Below are 16,724 nucleotides of genomic sequence, written 5' to 3' on the forward strand. Positions count from 1 at the left end.
CAGTAGGCAAACAACAGCGTTACGCGAGTCATACTCGCCTTACTGACTCTAGCCTTAGTTAATAAGGATTTCACTCATACTAAGGAAAGTGACATTGAAATTCACATCGTTTCACACATTGCTAACTTAGTTGTGTGTACAGAACCACCATAGATGTTTTCCATTGAGATAAGAGTGAAAAGTATCTATGGTTATAGACACACTTTCACATCAGCAATGTGTGAAATGATGTGAATTTTAATGTGTCACTCCAGCACGATTCAAAAAATATATTTTTTTTCTTTTTCAGAACCTTGGATCAAGTTACTTTGTTAGTGAAGAAAGTGTAGAATTCAAGATGAGAAATGGGAAAATTGCACGCAAGTTTTGGGAAATTTTCTCATAATAATATAACTAATTCTTCAATTACATTGAAGTTATTAAAACCATTAATTCATGGACGACAAGTACCATAAACTACTACTAGACTGCAAAAGAGTCTATAATGACTCTATAAGATCACCACCTAAACAAGTACCATAAACTACTAGACTGCTAAAGAGTCTATAATGACTCTTAAGATCACCTAAACTAGACTGCTAATGAGTCTATAATGACTCTTATTCATTGCTTCTTATGACTGGCTTCATTTTGCTTCGTAACGTCTTGCCCGAACATGCTTGCCATTGATGATGAATTGTGCCTTATCTTTACCATCAAGGATTATAGGAATCTTCGATGCAGAGCGAAGAACGACACGAGCATATAATGGCTGGATAGGCGGTGGTACCTCTTGCATATGAATGGACTCGATACAGTCCCCATAAGCCCTGAAAACCAAAGACATGAGATAATTATGAGTTGGTAATATACATCAAATAGTAGATTGAAGTTAGCAATATATGTAATAATAGAGATAGCGAGAGCGAACCTGACTAAAAATTCTCGGAGTTCCCTCTCAGTCATCGGATATCCCCTGGAAAAGGTGACGAATAATGTTCGTTCATCTTCGGGAACTTTCTCATTTGGATCCCATGATGGGGCCATAGGATTCAAAGCACTTTGGGACGATGACCCCTCACCAATCATCGGTACAAATGGTCGGACTCCAACGCCCCTCCCAAGTGCTAATGGGTGAGCAGACCTAGGACGAACCCCCGCCTGTAATGGAGAAGGTAACAACATTGTTGGCCTTCCTCTTCCACTCTCGATGACACTACTTTCCTCCCCGATCAGTTGCTCTAGCGCTATTTCTTGGGCCTTAATTACCATCACTCTATCCAAGATGTCAGAAAAAGCCTTGCTACAAATGTCATTCACGATCTTCGTAATTCCATTTATCGCTCGGATCCTATTCTCATAGAAGAACATAAGGGAAATATCCTTATTCATAAGACCCAATGTTAATGGGAGATCATTGTTTGGAGTCGTCGTAGTAGGACGAATTCCTGATTCCATACACTCTAAGCACTTACTTGCTTCGTTAGCAATCAAATTCACCTCTACATCAGATCGAGTTAACATTTTGAGAATTATATTCGGATAGTTCATCTCCTCCAACCAAATCCAAAGTGCAATTACTTGCATGGAATCAGCAGGGCTTCGACGTAAGTTGATAACTAATCGGGTGTACAGTTCCCGATCAATTGAGTGAAATGCTTTGAGTTCTTCTAGAGTAATTGGAGTGTTGAGTTCAATCAACGAAGCAACTGGAACCATTGATGAAGCCATGTCGTAATAAGTAGTGTAGGAGCAAGTATGTATGTCTATGTGCCTTGTAATTGAGAGTGGTGCATGAATTGAGCAAATTGTTTGCATTTTATAGAGAATTGGTGGCTTTTCAAATGTGGCTTTTGGTGCCAAAATACACATTCGAAGAGATGTCATTGAAGAAGAAGAAGGAGAGCGCGTAAGGGGATGCTTTACGTATAGACACAACGGTCGAGAGATTTGAAAAGTTCGTTTTAAGTTTTTATGAAAAGGTGCCGTTTGGTGAATGGTGGAATTCATTTGGCGGGAAAGGCTGCAGTTATTTCGGTATTTTATTTTAAGCTATGTAAATGACAGAAATGCCCTTCTAAAACCAAACGCTGAAACACAAGATACGTGCTATTTTCATTAATCTTGACTGCTTAATTAGTAAATACGATGTAACAAAGATCAACGGTGGATTTAATATAAGTAGATCGTATAATAGTTATAAACATACACGTGGCAACACTGGATCATTCTATTGATAGGCTTGTATTGGCCATAACCCAGTGTCATACTTATTATTAATCGAAAGGGTTCTTCAATTGAGTAAATCTTAATTAATTGGGCCTTATTATGCAAATCATTCAATGGGATGGCACTTTTCTCGGGTTCGTACCATTTGATGTAAGATTCAACATCACGTCTCCAGTTCAAACCTTGAAAGGAGTAACTTGGGCAAAATGATCACCTACACGCCCAAAAAGAGGGGAGTGGATCCTCTGTAGCGTTCTTTTCCTGTAGCGCACTTAGACGATTAATAGAGCGCCACGTCAACCACAAACTCAAACTGCACCGTTTAACATTGTTTTAAAATTGGAGGTTCAGTGATCGTTCACTTTCATTGTCATGGATCATGTTAAAAAAAATTAAATTTTTTTTTTTTCAAGTCTAATCCAGACCATAAATTCAAGAAATCAGAATTGTTATTTAAAAAAAAAAAAAAACTGATGTTTTGTGAGCACTAGAAGAAGAGCTACAGAAAAATGGCACTATACAGAATCCGTTCCCACAAAAAGAGAGGGTATCATATTAGAGCGAAATTCACTACAAAGTAGGCATTGAGGGCTTTTATTAGATGGAGTAACCCAAGCTAAGGAGTTTTTGGAGTCTCAAAACGAAGGGTATTAAAGTGAAAGCCACCACAGAGTAGATTGTCATGGAGGCTAGTTATGGAATGTGGTGGTATTTTACGACCCACTATCACCTAAGTACCATTGGTGAATTGGTTGAGTTAATACCAACTTCTCAATGTGCAAGTTCAAGGCATGCCAAGCTAATTAAACCCCTAGTTATGAAAAAAGAGTCAAGCTTCCCCTTGTTCCATTGACAAATAGTTATTTTCTAAATTTAATTACCATATCTTCTTTATGAAATGCAAGAGGTCCATTCTTCGAGGTAGATGCATGGTGTGAATAGTTTTGTCAAAGTCTTCTAATTTGATCGTCTTTGACTTTGACAGGTGCATGCAATTCTACTACGATGCCCAAATTATACAACAAATCAACAATATTTTAGGTTCAACTCAAAAAATTTGGGGACCTCAGTATTCAATTTTCACCATTTTTTTCTTTTCTTCTTAACCTAAGAAAACTAAGGGTTGGTAACTTGTCCTTCTCCCGAGCTCGTGCTTTGTGTTCATTTGTAGTCGGGCATGCCCCTTAAGCAACCTGTCTTTTACCAATTATCTTCACTTGAATATGTTTTGTCCTCGGTTTAATTAATGTATGTCCATGGAGTTGGTTATTCTTGCACTATTGTTGATTTTTTAAAATGAAATTTAGCTATATATGGACCAATTTTATTAAATTTTCATGATTATAAGTGAAATCGTGGAAATTAAGTGCAAGCTTCATCACCTTCTATCACATTATTTCTGCCTAGTGTTTTAAGACAAATAGGAGCAAATTTAACTTTAGTAGAGATAAAGGGGTTAGTTGAGACTTTATTGTTGTTCTTATATTGTTAAGGGTGATCAGCCATGGAAGATGATACTCCAAAGCTTTACTATTTTCATTAGTTTCAACAAGGAAAACAATAAAGATTAGGGGGAATTACTTACAGGACCTGGCAGAGGGATTTTTTTAAAATAGTTTCTAAGTTTTGGACGGTTGTCCATTTAGTAAACTTTTCTTTTCTTAATTGTCCCTGACATCATCTCACTTGTATAGATGTATAAGATCTTTGAAATACCCAAACTACCATTTTGTTATCTTCTTTGTATAGTTAAATTTTTCAATGACAATTTTGTGATCATTTTTAACAATTTTTGATCATGCGACAAATGGAGAATGATATTCTCTTAATTTTGAACATCTAAATATATATATATTTTATTTATTTCGATGATTTATAATTAAAAAAAATGAAGAACAAAGTTGAGTTTCAAATTATTTATGACTAAGCTGTACTTTATTATTTGCAATTATGATTTAAGTATTTTCGGTGTTTCGAGGAGATTTATCCAGTATCGAAGTTGGAAAAATGAAAAAAAAAAAAATTACAATGTCAAGTTCACCAATTTTTATTGTCTAGTTCATCATTTAATTATTGTCGAATTCAACAATTTTTTTATTATGAAAAATATTGTCGAAGAAAAGAAAAGTTTACTAATTGAACTATTAAGAGACCGTCCAAAACTTAGGGACTATTTAGAAAAAATCCTCGGCTAGGGTTCTTTAAGTAATTTTCCCATAAGACTATGCTTGCAGTTGGATACATAGTAATGATTTTTCCCAAACAATTTTTTAAAACTCTTTTATTAAAAAAAATGGGAAATGCTGAAGTAACATTGAAATTGACATCCTTTCACGCATTGCTGATGTGGATGTGTGTATTGAACCATAGATGCTTTTCATCAAGATACAAATGAGAAGCATCTATGATTTTTTGCACACCAATGTGTGAAACGATGTTAATTTCAATGTTACCCAGCATGACTAAAAAAAAATTTCATTTATCTCTGACCCATTCTTGATCCTGAAGGACTCAAGGACTGTGATTAGTTTCTGGGCCATTCTAGATGTAGGCCCATCAGACAAATAAACTTTTTTGATTAGATAGCCCAGCTCATTTACCTGCAAACATTTGAGACAGGCCCTCCTATTCTACATTTCATGGAATTTAAAATTCCACAGATCATGACTGTACGTTAGGATGAAATATTTGATGGGACGATGTTGACTCGTGAGGCCCACTCCATTATTTCAGCTTCAATGGATTTGATCAGGCCCGAAATCCAATATAGTCTGATATGGATCCATCCGATAAGATCCAATATTTTATTGGATCGGTTCTGGGTCGACATGTCCCAATCAGAATTAGAAAGCAAAATATGATATTTGATCTTAATAAAAAAAAAGAAAAAGAAAATGATCCAATTGATAATGCACTTACTAATATATTGAGGACATTTACCATAAAATTCCATAAATTCATGTGTTTTTGACAGAAAATTTATCCAGTGTTGAACCTCAACGATGAAATGTATTATAACTGGCATCGAGCCTCACTGGTAACTATTGTCAAGGTTTGATGATTTGGACATTTTTCCCTTGAAGAATCATTTATTGGACAATTTCATTGAGGTTTGGCCATAGGTACCGTTGAACCTCAACACTATAATATATTCCAGCGTCTTTTGTAAATAAAATTGTGAAATTTTCATGAAATCAATATTATTATTTTTTGCTACCATTTTTCATTTATAAAACTATGGATGAGTAATATATCAATATTATAAGAATGCATAAATGATTTTTAAAAATGAAGAAAATAGAGGAGAACTTGATAATCTTGGTGGAAATCTTCAATAGATCGTGGATCAAACACGAGAATGGGTAGATATACAATGTTCACCATTGTTCCTTAAATCTAGAGTCTCTTTAGTAATCTTCAATGGATTTTTGGTAGAGAAAATAGATCTCTCTCTCTTCCATGGAATAAAATGTTGGAAGGGAGGGAGGAAATTACAATTTAAAAGATTATTTTTCAAAGATTTATTAGAGAAAGATTGGTGAGGGCATTTCTGTCAAAAAACATAAGCTACTGTAGCAAATAACCCTATTTTGAGTATAAGAAAAAAGACGGTCGTTTTTTGCCATAGCCATAAACCTATGAATTTTTTATGTTAAAAGTTCAAATGTGAATTTCACCAAAGCTACCTCTTATTGGAAAGAAAAAAAAAATTTACATAAAAATTCTTATAAGGACTCTAACAAGTGGGAGATGCGACAAACATCTAAATACGAAAGCATAACTAGTGGCGAATTTACGATGGGGGCACTTGCCCCACAAGATTTTTCAAAGTCCATGGATTAATGAGATATTGTGACAAATAATAACGGCCCATATTATTTCCCCCACAAAATATTTTTTTTCACTCTTAGTTACCTTTACATCACTACATGAAAATTGGAAAATTCGACATAAAAATTTGACAGGTCAAGGCCTACGGATTTTAGAAACTGAATTTTGACGGTTTAGAACCGTCGAAATTCTTGATGTTCCCAGATTTTACGTCTTAGAGTTGTCGAATTTCTCTCACCCTTCATTAATTTAACAGTTTTGGCCCGTTGAAAAAAAAAATTGACGATGAAAAATTCGACGTCAATTTGACCTCTTGGCCCGTCAAATTTGAACTTTTTTCACATTGTGCATGGGCCAAACCTGGCTTCGCCCCTAGATAGGAAGCGGATGCTCTGTAGCGCAATATTCTTGTATCCATGGATGAGAGAGAGTCATAATATTACAAAATAGGGTGAACGAATTCAATGGTTCATTTATTGTAGATATGTAAAAAAAAAAGTCCTGCGGTCCAATATTTAGACTCTTTAGAACACTTTTTATATGCTCACCCTAAAATTAGCTTTTGAAATATTTTTTTGTAACATACCTAAACTACCCTTCAACAAAAACGTTTAAAACAAATTGCGTTTGTTATATAGTTGGCCCTTTTGCGTTTTGGTGAATATTTGACATACCCTTAGGTTTTAGGATTGATGACATGCTCCTTGACCTTGGTCTTCTCATATTGATTAATCGAAAAAATCTAAATGATGATGATCATGATGGGATGATCACCGTTATCATTCAAGTTATTTTTGGTGTGTAGATAGACCAATCCAAGATCTAACACATTTAAACACCTTCAAATTTATTGAAATATTTAAAATATAGATCTAGATCTCTACTCGAATGCCCATCAAATCAAATAGAAAATCCTAAAGTTAACAAATGAGCCAAATAAAATTATATTAAAATTTCAAATATTGATTTAAATAAATAAAAAATATTTATTTTTTTGTTCTTCGCAATTATTATGTACAACCAAATAACCCAATCAAGTTTTTTATCTTACCCAGTGCATTTTCGAGTTGTCTCGACAAATTGGTCCCACCGAGTTTGGGGTCAAATCATCTTGAAATTTATTAGTATCGATAAAAAAATTAATACATCGCCATCAACTTAATTGGGTTTCGCAATGCAAAGTCAAGTTATTTGGTTATATATGTAATATTTTTTGGAAAACAAAAAAAAATACTTTTATATATTAAAATTATTTTAATTTTTTTTCATATAATTAATATTATTATATTTGATTCATTTAAGCTGACTCACAAGTTTTTGAGTTTGTTGGATCTGCTAAACATTTAAGTTGATTTTTAAACCTATATGTAAACTTATTTTTAAATGTTTAATAAATTCAATTTAATATATATTTAAAGGGATTTAAGTATTTTAGACTTTATATTTGTCTATCTACACCTCAAAAATCAATTTGATGATCACCATCATCACTATCGTCATCTAAGAGAGTAAGATGATTTTGAAAATATAAAACAAGATTTTTTTATTTAAATGATTTTTCGTTAATCTATAAGAGAAGATTATGGTCAAGGGGTCACTTCTCAAACAAACACTCTTTCCTTGACTTTTTTAAGATGTTGTTAAAAGGGTAGTTGAGGTATTTTCTTAAATAAAGACTCTGTAAACAAGAACAACGACTGAACTCCCAATTTTTGAAGGGTGAGATGTTATTGTGTCACTGACGCGACTTTAACAAATCTTACGAAACTTTCATGCTACAAAGTCAATAATAATGTTGACATTAATTAAAGGCTAATGATTTTTTGACTTGATATTTTACCCTGGATTCGTACTCGGCTGATGTGGCAAGTGCAAATAACTGTTGATATTTTTTCTTAAGTATCCCGAAAAAATGATCTATGGTTCTACATGAGTTGAGTACAAATTGAGTGGAAAAAATCGAGTAAAAAAGTCACGGCTCGTAATTATATCTTTCTATTTCATTTCTTTGAATTTTGGAGTAATTGACATATGTACTCCAAAATGACAAGGTGATGTCAACCCGGATCCGGCCCGATCCAATACGAGCTCCTCCTATCATGGACGGAGTTTGACCTAGTCAATCTGATGGACGAACAGATGCGACTTGTTCATGTAGGATTTGTTGTTTAAGAGAAGAAGACACAACGTGCCAGTCTAAACTCTAAAGACAAACAATAAATTTCAGAACCCTTGTCCGAGATTTTGATAATTTCTGGGCCCACATAGCAAAGTTTTTTTTAACGGTGATGATGAATTTTAGGGTCTTGATTGGACAGGCGGCCAGGTTAACAGCTAGAAGAAAGGGACGACGCGTGTCGTGTGTTCAGATGGGGGGGAGGGGGGACAAACAGCGAAACTAAAGGGCAGGGGGCGCTATAAAAAGAGTCGAAGAAAGAACGAACGGTGTAGATAATAAAACGTTAGGTCTCAAACTTTCATCTTGGTCGTCTCCTCTCGCTTCTCTTCTCCAGCGTCCGATCTCCCTCTTTGTGTAAAAATCTCCAATCGCGCGCCAAATACAAATCACCAAATCCCTATCTTTCTTCTTTTTTCAGGTAAGTTTGTTAAGTCTCTCTATCTCTCCCTTTCTAGAGGTTTGGTTATGGCGGATCTAGGGTTTCCGTACATTCAAGAGCTATGGTTTCTGCTTCAATTGATCTTCTTCTTCTTCTTCTTCTGCAACGTCCGTTTTGTTAATCTAGGGTTCAGGCAACTATGGCTGACGCTCCGGCGAGTTCTGGTGGGGGAAGCCACGAGAGTGGTGAACAGAGTCCGCGTTCGAATGTTCGAGAGCAGGACAGGTACCTCCCGATCGCGAATATCAGTCGGATCATGAAGAAAGCGCTTCCGGCTAATGGAAAGATCGCCAAGGATGCTAAAGAAACTGTGCAGGAATGCGTGTCGGAGTTCATAAGTTTCATTACCAGCGAGTATGGGATTTGTTTTATTTATTTATTTGTGATTTAATTTTTTTTTATGTTTAATTTGGTAACTAGGGTTTGATTTGTTATCTAATTTTGCGATCTGTGGTTTTAGGGCGAGTGATAAATGCCAGAGAGAGAAGCGGAAGACTATTAATGGTGATGATCTGTTGTGGGCAATGGCAACGTTAGGGTTTGAAGAGTATATCGATCCGCTGAAGGGGTATCTGAATAGGTACAGAGAGGTAATTTTCGTAATTTCTTAGCTTTCTTCTGTTATGACTGTTTGATCTGTGAATTCGACTAGCTTGTTTTAGCTCTCATTTGTTCTATCTCCATATAATCAAAGACATTTAGACTGACAATTTTGTTTCCTGCTTTGTTGATTTTGGGGGAAAATGCAATTTTGCAGATGGAGGTAATTCAAGTTTTACCTTTTTTGGTATATTTGTTCTTGTGTTAGAGACATTGTTTTAAAACTCATTTTGACGTCTCGGCCATGATTGAGACCGAGTCATCTCGGACGGGTTTTCTGATTTATTCACAATCGACTGACTTTTAAGAGACTCGTCAAATTTGAGACAACTTATCAATCCGTCTCGTTGGTGGACAATACTGAGATGAATTGGATGAGTCATCTCGGTCTCGGATGAGTTTTAAAACCATGGTTAGAGATCTGTTTTCTAAAGCTGTTTTTTTACTGATCTCTTTGGAAAATATGAATGTTGACAGGGTGATTCTAAGGGATCTGTAAAGGGTGGAGATGGTTCTGCTAGAAAAGAGCTTGCTGGAGTTCAACCTGGTCAAAACCCACAGGTGGGAATCTATTACATCCTTCATTAGATTCCTTCTTTTATTGTTATCTTTCCATTTATACTCTAAATAAATCTTGCAGATTCCTTATCAGGGGTCTTTCATGCAGGGTGCAAACTATGTGAACTCTCAAGTAAATTTTTTCATTCCCACTCTCTTGCAAAATATTGATTAGTATTTAACGTATATTATGAGTTCTACCCAATCTGACTGAAACTTTCTTTGTGGAAATAAAATATTAAATACATTTATTCTTTTGTCTATGGGCTATGATACATATCATAAGATATATATCATATATTATATTTCTATATAATCTTTACTACTATAATTAGAGAAGGCGGAGTAGTAGTGGTTCAACACCAAATTTTGGATCCACAAATCCCCCTAATTTTACATTTACTTAATATTGTCAGTCATTTTGGTCAAAAATCTAGAAAATTGCATCCCACGACCCTAGAATCATGTCGGTTAGTTTCAAAATTACAAAAATATCCTTTGTACTATGTAATTTTCAGAACACCTTTAATCAATGTTTTCAATTGCAGATAAGCCCTTTTGACACTTGCGTTGGCACATACCAGCTTTTAGTAGAAAATATTTTTTCTTAATTACTTAAAATATATTGTCGAGTGCTCAAATTCTATTTTCAAAGTTTTTGAATTTGGCACCCCATACCTGTGTTAGACTTTGGCACCTATTGTTGTATCCATGCAATACTGGTCCACACAAATAGCTTTTGCAATGCCATAGCTTCCATGTTTGGAAGTTCAAGAACCTCATTTAACATGACAATCTTGATGTGATTACTTTATCTTTATTGGTTGGTCATATTGCATTATTATTCTGGGAATGTGTATGATCAAAATGAACATTTTTGAAAATTTCCCGTGGATTCTAGTTTCCTATTGATTATAAGTTATGTATCCTAACCTTTATTGTAAGCAATGAAAAGAATGGGTAAACGGGAGAATAAAATGATGTAGTATGGATTTCCTGTGAAATCTTGTGCTAGGGGACTAGGGAGTTAGTGCAATTATTTTAACAAGAGAAAGTAACTATAAGTATATGTGGTATACTAATTATCACCTATTGATAAGTAAGAACAATTGCCACCCCAAATCTGTAGTTATTGTTGAATTTGGGGATGTTAACAAAAATTTGAACTTGTGATAAAGGGGTAGTATGGGGAAGATGTAAAAGTAAGCATCAACATTGCGAAATATAAGAATGATAGCAAATTGCATTGTTGCAACCATTGATAGGTAAATGTATTAATGAGTTTATCAAACTAGTTGCTAGCTATTTCATGCATTGTCAGATCCAATCCCGTAAAAATTCAGAGGATTGTGTCAGGTTGACAATTGGCATAAAATATTGTTAAACTGTTAACATGGATCTGAGAGTTGAATGGTGGATCCCAATATTTGGTACAAGGCATTAGATACTGATTTTAATGTATAGTTTCATGTTCTTGATACTTTTTAAAGAGCTGCAATATTATTAGTCTAATTCTTTCAATAATAAAAAAGGTATGGGATTACTTTCAAGCAAGTACATATAGTTATTTATTGACTATTAGTCAATTTTCTTTGACTCCTTTTACGTACACCAAGCTTTTTGCCTCAATGAGGTGAGGCGTACATGATGTTTTTGCCTACGTGAAGGAAGGCACGAACCTCAAGGTGGTATGAAGCGTAAAACCTCAAAAAAAATTTCCCAAAAAGAAAAAAGAAAAAAAAAACTATAAAAGTGTGGGGTATTAAAGAAGAACTAAGGAGGAAGACAGAAGAAGATGCATCCCTTCCGAACTTTGGCCTTTCAACCTTAATCCCATATTTCCATGGAAGATGATCCATGGTTGTTAGTAGTTTCTCTTCTCATCTTATGACAATCACATATGCACATATAGAAAGAACAAACCAAAGAAGAAGAGATGAAAATGCAAAATTTAATGTTTTTATTAAGAAAGTGGGGAAATAGTGAGCTTACACTTGATTACCTCAAGTTGGAGTTTTATTTTGATTGATTGCACGTAGTTGGTCTATCAGTGAGTACCTTTGAAGCAACTTAATCAAAATCCAATGAGAATGAGCAATGTCATCAAATTGCATATGCTATATTGTGCGATCGGCATATGCAATTGCACAATAGCATATGCAGTTGTATATCAGGAAAGTCTATTTGAAAAAAGTAGAAAAAAGGGGGAAAAAGCACATTTGATCTCAATGCAATGGTACAATCACATATGCCATCGTATACAGAAGTATGTTAAGTCATAATGACCTAACAGTCATAAATTGCATATAAACTTTATGATGGCATTGCAAGTAACAACTATGCAGATATGCTCGTATTTCAACGTAACTGGCAATTCTTTCTTTTTGGTAAATATTGGGTTAAGAGAATGGGCAGTTAAAAGGGTTGTTTTTGGCATATCAAATAAATCAGGAGTATTTTAAAGAAAAGAGTGAGGAAACTTGAAAAAAAATGATTCTTGTAAGGTTTGGCTCATAAGGTTTACATCTTCCGTTGAGTCTTTAAGGTGTTTCTTATTTACATCATGAGCCCGGAGGTGCATCCTTGACCTAGCCAAGGCGTGAGTCTATTGAAACCCTGGGTTTAGCCTCGAGGCCTGAACCTTGTGCTCGTCTGATGGCATGTCTCTACATTCGCAGGGCCCCTGTTATAAAATAACAGTGTAAAGGTAATTTCCAATGGTGAATTTATGGTTGGGAGAGAGTTGATTCTTTTATTAGTAAGCACATCTTGGTATGAATATCATTGTACAGGTTCCTATATCAATGGTCACAATAACATACTACACCTCTCCAAACCAACTTGCAATAAATGATGATCAAAACATCGCATGGTGATATTCCATTAGATTAGTAAGTGAAAAGTTATCAGTTTCCTCTCCTTGGGCCCATTCATCTGGATTTGATTGATGAGGAATTCCTCCTGTATTTTCCTCGATATTTTACTCTCGAGTTCATATTCTATAACATTGCCATGTCCTCAAACCTCCTCTCATTTCTAGACCGCTTGGATTTATTTCTTTATCTTGCTAGAAAGATTGCTTGCAAGGAATGTGTGGCTTGCTTGAGTGACTCAAGGATCTGAAATCCATTCAAACTCATTCAATTGAGAAGCACTTACAATCTAACTTGGGTTGGTAGAGTTACAGGTCTTTGCTTTGGGGGCTCGGTCTGAAACCTAGATACTTGATCACCCTTTTATCTATTGGAAAGCTATTACTTTTGGTTGGTCTCCTGTGCAATTTCTATCTAATGTACCTCGGAAACTTTTCATAGTACCATAGCCTGGCATTATATCATCGGCCACTAATCTTTTTAATATTAGAAAGATTCTCTATATAACATGTGCATGCTCTCATTTTTCTGATTTTTCAATATCAATGGTGACAATAATCTTTTATTGCAACAAAAAAAAAAAAAGAAGTGAGGGACTTAATTCTAATGATTTTTTTTTTTTTTGAAATGTTGCATTACAGGCACATCTTATGGTTCCCATGCAAGGCACGGAATAGACACTACCGTCATCTTTTAATTCCCTCATTGAGCATTCAGTTTGGCACCCCATAGTATATTTTACATATATTCATCTCATCCGAGGTACTGTTACTTTATTGGTGGTGCTGCTGCTGCTTTCATTATCAGGATAGCTAGAATCATTTGTCATTAGAATTCAGTATATCAGACTGTTTCATATGGAAATTCTCACCCCATTTAAGAAGCTTGGGTGACAACTATGGGCTGACTTATTTTAATTTGTATGATCTTATCTATGTTATGTACAGTAGACAATAAAACTGCTTTTCTGTTTCTTTTGTTATGAAGCTGATTGTCTTTTGGTTTAGCTCCTTTTCTTCTTCTTTGGTGTATTGGTCCACCTAGAGGTATTGATTGAGCAGGGAAACAAGCAAAGCTTTGAACATTATAACTGTGATAATATTAGATAAATTGTGAAGCAATATGATTCAAAACGAAATATGAGTTTAACAATAGATAAATCGTGCAAAAATAACTAATGATACCAAGCTTTGCTTCCAAGTGTTCTGGTGATGTTGATCTCTATGATTGGGTAATCATCTTCACCCGAAATTAGATGTAGAATTATCTCAACATTGGTTCTATGGGCCTATAAAAGTCATGAAACAAAAATGGTGAATAAAAACCAAGAAAAATAATTAAGGGTTCTACACATAGGTCCTGTAGGCCTGTTCCTAAGTTTCAGTTTTTTTCATTGCAGTTTTGTATCTTGGAGTTGGTATCATTTCCTATCATTGCTGATGGATTTTTTTTTGTTTCTATAGCATTTGTGCTCCAATCCTGGCATCCAATTATATTTCTTTTGAGAGAGAGAGAGGATTCTTTGGAACTTGATTCTTTTGCGGTGTGTTGGATTGTTTAGAGGGAAAGAGAATTCTTTTGCTTTTGATTTTTCTTTACTTTGTAGGTTGGTAGCGGTCTCCTTTACTTTCTCTAATAAAATCAAATCTTTATATACTTAGTAAAAGTAAAATAGATTAATAAAATAATGCAAGGATGCTTTATAAAGTCAGGATTTTAAGATGAGTTGGTTTAATATAGAATAGTTGGTTGTGGTACTTGCAAGGATGATGTGAAACTAGTTAAAGATGATAAGGGAAGAAATATTTTAGAAGAAATTATTGCACTTTATTTGGATCGAGAGAAGTGGAGAGAAGAGAAACTCAATTTCTCTCCATGTTTGGATTGACAAGAGAGAAATTGGGATAACTTTGAAATTTTAAAATATCTTAAAAGAGATTAAGGGAAAAAGTTTAAATTATAAAATATTTTAAAAGGGTTTCTCTTTATTTTTCTCATCTTCTCTTCATTTTTGGAGAGAGAAAAAATTCACATTTTTAATTCATTTATTTAGAGTTTTTAAATTCAAGATGAATTTAGTGATGAGGATGTGTAACCTATGAAATTAATCCAATTATCTAACTTGAAGCAAGATTTTAAAATTTGGTTTCGCATCTCGTCTTGTCAAGGCCAAATATCAAGTCGCTCGGATAAGTTTTTCGATATATTTGAGACGTCTCGTGCGACAAATCAAAAAATTGAACATGAGTTCAAAATCTCGATTAAAAAATGACTTTGTGAGTTGGTCTCATTCAACTTTGATATCGAGTTAATTCAGATGATACATTTCTTTCTTGGACGAATTTTAAAACCATGATGTGGAGGCACGTTCTTTAAAGTCTGTGTGATTAATATTGGAAAAAGAAAAATTGTAAGGCAAAAAGGATCATATAAGGTTTTGAAACAATGTATAGATGTTGAAATATGCTCTTTGATATTCAGAAGTAAAGATATGCTCCAAGAATTGAACGGTTTGGAGCTTGAGATTCTTATATTGTGGGCCAAAAGTCGTGTGCTACGGGGCAAAGTTAGGTCAATTATTAAATGCATACGTTACCCACAATTTGTAGTTGCTTAACATACAAGTCATTTAAAAAGCATGATTTTAAATGAGAGCTGCTATTGACACCCCAATTTTTACTTATTACACCCCATTTAAAAATAAAGAAAATAAGATTTTTTTTCCAAAACGTGCATAGTTTATGTCCAAATTTCGATTTTGGTACATTGTTCATTTAAATTCCCAAAACATATATTTCGAGTGAATTTGTCACTTTTATAATCAATGAATTCACTAGTATATCTATGAATTCTTAAATACTAAAAATGACGAACTCATGAGTTAGTAGGTTATAAAAATGACGAATGTATATTTTTGGGAATTAAAATGAATAGCGTACTGAACTTGAAATTCCTTCATATTCAGCGCACGAAATTGAGATTCACCCAAGAAAATAAATGAATGATTGAGAATAAATAAAAGTTGGGGTGTTGAGAGAAAAAACTCTCTTTTTTTTTTTTTTTTCTTTTTGTCAGATTTCTATTTTTTAGATTTATGATCTTAAATGAGTCTAACAATAATTGTAAACAACTATTGAAATTATTTGAATGAGTTTTATAACGCTAAGATTAACATTTGACCCAAACCTTCACAATCTTTGAAGAGTGTATTTTAATTTTTAATTGGGGTGTGCGATATGAGATCCAATCTTGAGGTCACTCCAACACGACTCTAAAAATAATTTATTATTCCAAATAGTCATTTTTTTTTCTTTTACCATTGGAATAGTATGCGATGGGATATACCATCAAGTATTTTTGTGTACACATACGGCATCATGATACACAATTTAGTGATAAAAAAATATCGTATATTATATTGTATGACAATAATGATTGTATTAACAACTAATCTAGTTTATTAAAATTAAATCAATTATTTTTTAAATTTATATACATATTTTAAATTGATGTTGCAAGGAAAACATTGCTGCTTTGAACCAGACTTGTAGTAAAGCAATTGAACAATTTATCATTTGATGGGGGGGGTGGGGTTCAGATTGTATGCACCCACACAGGAAGATTGAAATCTCACTCCCACACTTCATATCTTGTCACATGGATTTCTCATTAGATGAAAGAGTCTTGTCCGGGTCCAGAGCGAGACTTGTTGCGTCACGCTTTATGCAAAAGTATGGCCTTGACCCCAATGAGACTTAACGCTCCGGCCGGTTGCATGGCCCCATTAGAATTGTTTGTTCCTTGGCTGCACGGTTTGGACGGCAAATCCATCTCTCAAATGGCTGTCAAAAATGCGGGGAAAGAGGAACGTATACTACTCTATATGTCCTTTTTGACTCTTCACAGGTATTTATCCCTACTTACATGATATGTGTGATTTGTGAGGTATTACTTGTACTCGGGAGATTTGGATGAGATATGATGTTCTAAGAGACTAGTTACCTCACCCCCTAGGGGCAGAGCCAATAAAGAACTG

The 16,724-nt window shown here is 34.4% G+C and overlaps 2 protein-coding genes across 2 annotated transcripts; one reads left to right on the forward strand and one right to left on the reverse strand.

Moving 5' to 3' along the window:
* Nucleotides 1–370: 370 nt before the first annotated feature.
* On the reverse strand, nucleotides 371–1,777 carry LOC147385731 (uncharacterized). The gene is made up of 2 exons (XM_086423892.1): nucleotides 911–1,777; nucleotides 371–809 (listed from the first exon to the last, which is right to left on the reverse strand). Exons 1-2 carry the CDS (start codon nucleotides 1,708–1,710, stop codon nucleotides 626–628), a joined length of 984 nt encoding a protein of 327 aa, XP_086280018.1. The 5' UTR covers nucleotides 1,711–1,777; the 3' UTR covers nucleotides 371–625.
* A 6,668-nt stretch (nucleotides 1,778–8,445) lies between these two features.
* On the forward strand, nucleotides 8,446–13,694 carry LOC147385732 (nuclear transcription factor Y subunit B-1-like). Its single transcript, XM_086423166.1, has 7 exons — nucleotides 8,446–8,636; nucleotides 8,784–9,011; nucleotides 9,118–9,247; nucleotides 9,415–9,420; nucleotides 9,735–9,818; nucleotides 9,898–9,948; nucleotides 13,330–13,694. The coding sequence occupies exons 2-7, from the start codon at nucleotides 8,797–8,799 to the stop codon at nucleotides 13,363–13,365; spliced, it is 522 nt and encodes a 173-aa protein (XP_086279292.1). The 5' UTR covers nucleotides 8,446–8,636; nucleotides 8,784–8,796; the 3' UTR covers nucleotides 13,366–13,694.
* The last annotated feature ends 3,030 nt before the right edge of the window (nucleotides 13,695–16,724 follow it).

Source organism: Akebia trifoliata, chromosome 14, assembly GCF_017979445.1.
Source record: "Akebia trifoliata isolate Shusen 1 chromosome 14, ASM1797944v1, whole genome shotgun sequence".
NCBI classification, from domain to species: domain Eukaryota; kingdom Viridiplantae; phylum Streptophyta; class Magnoliopsida; order Ranunculales; family Lardizabalaceae; genus Akebia; species Akebia trifoliata.

Excerpts from the sequence above, each read along its gene's own strand:
- LOC147385731 (XM_086423892.1), bottom strand. The coding sequence starts at position 1,710 with ATGGCTTCATCAATGGTTCCAGTTGCTTCGTTGATTGAACTCAACACT. Across the intron at positions 810-910 it reads CTCCGAGAATTTTTAGTCAG|GGCTTATGGGGACTGTATCG; the intron begins GTTCGCTCTCGC and ends TTTGGTTTTCAG.
- LOC147385732 (XM_086423166.1), top strand. The coding sequence starts at position 8,797 with ATGGCTGACGCTCCGGCGAGTTCTGGTGGGGGAAGCCACGAGAGTGGT. Across the intron at positions 9,012-9,117 it reads ATAAGTTTCATTACCAGCGA|GGCGAGTGATAAATGCCAGA; the intron begins GTATGGGATTTG and ends CTGTGGTTTTAG. Across the intron at positions 9,949-13,329 it reads CAAACTATGTGAACTCTCAA|GCACATCTTATGGTTCCCAT; the intron begins GTAAATTTTTTC and ends GTTGCATTACAG.